Source organism: Pteropus alecto, unplaced genomic scaffold (genome assembly GCF_000325575.1).
Source record: "Pteropus alecto unplaced genomic scaffold, ASM32557v1 scaffold49, whole genome shotgun sequence".
Classification (NCBI taxonomy): domain Eukaryota; kingdom Metazoa; phylum Chordata; class Mammalia; order Chiroptera; family Pteropodidae; genus Pteropus; species Pteropus alecto.
This window is the reverse complement of record NW_006443131.1, coordinates 554,557-559,221: the sequence shown is the minus strand read 5'-3', so window position 1 is coordinate 559,221 and position 4,665 is coordinate 554,557. Positions and strand designations below refer to the sequence as shown.

The window sequence follows — 4,665 nt, the reverse complement described above, 5'->3', positions numbered from 1 at the left end:
CGCTGGGCAGCAGCTGCACCGCTCGGGGGCGTGGCCAGGGCAGACACCGCACCGCCCTGACCCAGGGCCCCTCGCGGTCGCGGTCGGCAAGGCCGATGGTGGCGGGCAGCCAAGAACCAGTTCCCGTCGGGGCGGCTACCAATTCTGTGACCCGTCGGGAGGGAACTCACGTCCCGCAGGTTGACGTGGAGCACGGAGCTGATGTAGGTCGGCAGGTACGTGACGACGATGGTGCACAACCAGAAGTGGCTGAAAAACCCGGTGAAGATGGCCCAGAGTGGCAGGCACCGGACCATGGCCTTGATGGGGACAGACCGTCTGGGAGAGGTGGGCTGCGAGGAGACACCTGGTCGGCATGGGCATCGGACGCTGCCCAGGGCGCCTCGTCCGGGCCCCTCGCCCCGCCCACAGGGAGAAGGGGCGCCCTGTACCTGCTGAGCCAGCGAGGCCACGATGTGCTCCTTTTCCCTGACACTTATGCACGGGTGACGCACGGGGTCATCGTAAATCACCGTGAACCACAGGACACAGCAGCCGCAGCCGACGCTACCTGGAAGCGGGGACCCACTTGTCGGCAGGTGGACTCGTGAGCTGGGAGGGAGCCCCGCCCCCCCGGGCGGCGCACCTGCCGCGGGACACGCAGCCGCTCGCGTTTATCCCGCCACGAGGACCTAAATCCTCCCCCTTCTTCCTCTCGATTTTTCGACAAGCGTCCTTCTAACTAAAGCGCTCCAGACAGCACCTCGGACACACACTGCCACCTGTCCACGTCGGAGTGTGACGGGAGGTTACGCGAGCGTGAGTGTCACCGCACGGCTGGCGCGTGCTCTCGGCACTGCGGTGGTTCCCGCGTTACGAGTCGCTGGCAGCGGTTCCTTAATACACACATTACTGTCTCGTTTTGCAAAGATCTGAGTAACGAGGACAGAACAGAGCAGTCGCACGTGCACGGAGCAACGTGCTGTAATGTCAGCACTGCGAGAAAAAAGTCTCCGACTCATGTACGAAGGACAGCGGTGTTTGTGGCCGAGCAACACATCTGTCACCGTTTCCGGGAGAGACGTTTCCAGACAGTACTTGACTTACGTTCACGGACCAAATGACCCGGATTAGCGCCGTTAACGACAAAGCCAGCCTAGCCAGGACCGCGCTCAGAGACGCCACTGGTTATAACCACTGGACAGAAACGTGTCTGGTTGCCGAGCTGTGTCGTTTGAAGAAGGTTCTAAGTAAAGGACCCTGGGAACTAATGTTTCTCAAGGTCCCTCTAACGACCGGACTCATCCGTCGTCTGATTTGTGAAGCTGTAAGTCAGGAACTGTGATGGAGACAGAGGGGCGTCCAGTGTGACAATGGAGCCCCTAACGTGAGCACGTCACAGTCCAGTGGAGCAGAAGAAGGGGAAGACAATTACTCGCCAGCCGGCCCGGAGAGTACGTATCAGCAGCACCTCCGAGGGTGGAGACTGAACGCGTCCCGGAGTTCCCAGAGGGAAGGCACGTTTGAATCGAGCTCTGCAGGTTTCTTGTAGGGAGTAGGTTACTATTTCTCAGCAGAAATAGTAATTATAATGAAATACGAAGACACGTGTAAAGTGTTTAAAATGCACGTCCCCAACCTTGACATCTTAACCATGTGCAGAAAGAGACCTGGCATTTTGGACGGGCTGGTAGGGACCCCGCAGTGGACACCGGGGGCGAAAGGGTGAGGCCACCCCGATTCCTCGGGAGCCGGTGGCCTGCGTGGCTGTCTCTCAGGCCAGACTGAGACAGCTGCCACCCCCGAGCTCTGTGTCGCGTTCTGTTTGCTGCATTGGACGAGCGCCTGGGAAACGGGGGGTTGAGAGTAAGAGACAGCGGCTCACCGAAGATATAGAAGATGAATGGCCAGCCCAGGGCCTGTGAGATTAGTCCTCCCACGCAGAGGATGATGAAGGTCCCGAACGCTGCCCCTGGGGAGGAGAGGGAGAAAAAACACTCGCGAAAATAGCCGAGCAGCCTCCCTGGCATTGTCTGGGCGGCGAGGGGCACATGCGAGATCGGAGTCACAGTATGGTGGGTGCAGCGGGAGGTCGGGGACAGGAGAGACTCAGAGACAGGAAGAAACGGTCCCTGCCCTCAGGGACCTCAGTCCAGTTGAGGAGAGCGTGGGAACAAAACTGTCACAGCGCAACACACACAGACGCTGCTGTCTGAACGCATTTTATAGAGAGAGACCCACAGTACCGAGAGCATTTTACCTGGAAACACACACACACGCACACACACGCACACACACGCATGCACACACACACACACACACCAGCTCCAGCAACACGCGGACACCCCTCCAACAAGTTTCAAGCTTGGTACTTAGTACCCTGTGCTAAATATATATAATCTTATGTTCAATAATTAGAGACTGTATCTCTATGTTTCTATCTACTCAGCTATCAATCATCTATCTACCGATCTGTCTATTCTATTCTATCCTATCCTATCCTATCCTATCCTATCCTATCCTATCCTATCCTATCCTATCTTTAATACTCGTTTCCACTCACTTAACTGATCTTATGACCCCTCCTCCCCCATGCCGTGGGTCCTGATTTGAGAAGAAAGAAAAGGATGTCTTAGAATATAAATATGATAATAAAACTACGACGTGCTCTGGAGTACACACGCGCGGAAATGAAAATCGACGATAGTTTAGGAATTGTTCGCATGGGCTGAGCAGTGGGCTGGTTGGAATGTTGGAAAAAGAAGCTGGAGGCAGAGGACGTTCCAGGAAAATGAGCCAGCAGAGAGGGAGCCAGAAAGAAGCAGGGTGAGGTGCGTGCGTGGGGTCCCCGCTTACAGGAGGGGCTGCGTGGAGCAGGAGGGGACCACGTGGCCGAGCACCCGTGTATCCGGGCAACACGGAGGTCAGCCTTGCTCCGCAGTCACAGGGGGCCCCGCTGAAGATTGCCAAGCAGGTGAGCAAAGGGAGCTTTAGGGAGATAACTCGGCTACGGAGAGACGCTCAGAGGAAACGAAGCTGGAGGCCAGAGGGGACCAGCCGGGGGCAGGTGCCGCGGACGGCAGCGTGGGGGCTGCTTTGGTGTAAGTCTGCAGGGCACGGTGACGTGCGACCTGGCGCTCGCGGGGCTGGGGGGGACTCGCAGTCTGTTCTTCAAGTCGCACCTCAGGGCCATCGGCTGGCGAATAGTGATGATAAAGTCCCCGAGTTCTTAGTACGCGCACGCCCCGTGGTGGCCGACCACGTGTGCTCCCAGGCAAACTGCCGCGGCTCAGGTCTCAGTCCTACCACCCGATGGCTGTCACGCGGGGGCAGTTCACGTGACCTCTGCACACACCGATGTACACTTTGTAAAACGACCGTGCAAAGCAGCACTGACCTCGGAGGGCTGTGGGGCTCAGCTCAGGAGGCTGGAGCACCCGGGAGCTGTGAGCTCCTTCAGGGCCACGGTCCGGCCTGGCTTCTCCCGGGTCCGCCCTGAGTCCCGATACCTTAGTTCTCACTAGTACGCGTTTGCTGGGGTGCGCGGTCCACACGCACAGCGGACTCCATCTCCGCCATTCACGCAAACTCGCGAGGGTCCGCCCTGCTCCCCGCGAGGGCCCCGCGGCCGCAGCGCCCCGCGGCTGCCTCCGCGTCCGGGCCTCAGCGGCTCCAGCACAGATGCGCCCTTCCTACTTGCTATGTGACCAGCTTGCATTGTCGAACTGCGGGGAGCACCTCGACCCCCTCCCCCAGACCGACCCGCAGGTAGAAGGGAAGACAAGGGCCGAGGCGGGGCGCAGGGCCGTGGCGCGGGCATCCTACCTGAGCCCGCGATGCTGGTGAGCCTGCTCCGTTCCAGCGGAGGGGCCCACTTGGCCCAGATCGTAAACTGCCCCGTCCACGCCATGCCCTAAAACGAAAGTCATGGAGACCTCGCTCCCCCGGAGAACTCACCGGTCTGTTTCCCACGCGGGCGGGCAAAGTGTCTGGATACCTGGGCCATGCCCTGGGCTGTCCGAATCACGACCACCAAAGTCACCCCCAGGTCGGCAGCCAGTGGCGTGAAGAGGGTGAGGAGGGAGGAGATGAGCAGGCCCGCCCCCAGCACGCGCTTGGCCCCGACGATGCCGGCCAGGTACCCGCTCGGGATCAGCGTCAGGATGATCCCGTAGTTGATGGAGCTGAAGATGAGGCCCTGAGTCTCTGGGCTCCACTCGTACACGGAGGTCTGGAAAAACGCAGACAAAGGCGAGTCTCCGCCAAGACGCTCCTAGCGAGAGTCTGCTTCGCACCGGAGCGGCTCGGGCCCGTGGGACCCTGCCAGAAAGTATCGAGTTTGGGTTTTCTCCATCGTTTTCATCTAGTTTACGTATTTCACCTTTTCCAAACTGACAACCAGTGCCACCCGGCAAGCACTGCTCTCAGAGGAAGAAGAAACAGAGAAGATGAAGAAGGAGAGATAAATAACGACATGCTCGGGAGAGGAAAGACGTAAAGGAACGGACGCCGAGGGGCAGCCCGTCTGCGCGGGGGCCTCCTTGGACCCCGCTGCTTTCGCTGTGGTGGGGTGACACGCTGACCCTCGTTTCAGGGAATGAGGGGGACGCAACTCAACTGAGCTCTCGCTGAGGTCGGCCCCTAAAGCCAGGTTTGGGGAGGCGTCCGGGCAGAGCCGACTTCCTC

General features: G+C 59.3%; 2 protein-coding genes across 2 annotated transcripts in view; both read right to left on the bottom strand.

Annotated features, from left to right (window-relative positions):
* Window positions 1-4,665, bottom strand: part of LOC102890931 (histone H2A type 1-H-like) — a 103,810-nt gene that overhangs the window by 55,407 nt on the left and 43,738 nt on the right. The gene's annotated exons all lie outside the window — the stretch shown is intronic.
* SLC17A2 (solute carrier family 17 member 2) overlaps window positions 1-4,665 on the bottom strand; it is a 9,586-nt gene that overhangs the window by 2,288 nt on the left and 2,633 nt on the right. Inside the window, exons 3-7 of the mRNA XM_006923488.1 lie at window positions 3,977-4,210; window positions 3,805-3,892; window positions 1,865-1,951; window positions 432-550; window positions 62-332 (exon numbers count right to left, since the gene is read on the bottom strand). Of these exons, the coding sequence (XP_006923550.1) occupies window positions 62-332; window positions 432-550; window positions 1,865-1,951; window positions 3,805-3,892; window positions 3,977-4,210 (799 nt within the window). The remainder of the gene's footprint in view (window positions 1-61; window positions 333-431; window positions 551-1,864; window positions 1,952-3,804; window positions 3,893-3,976; window positions 4,211-4,665) is intronic.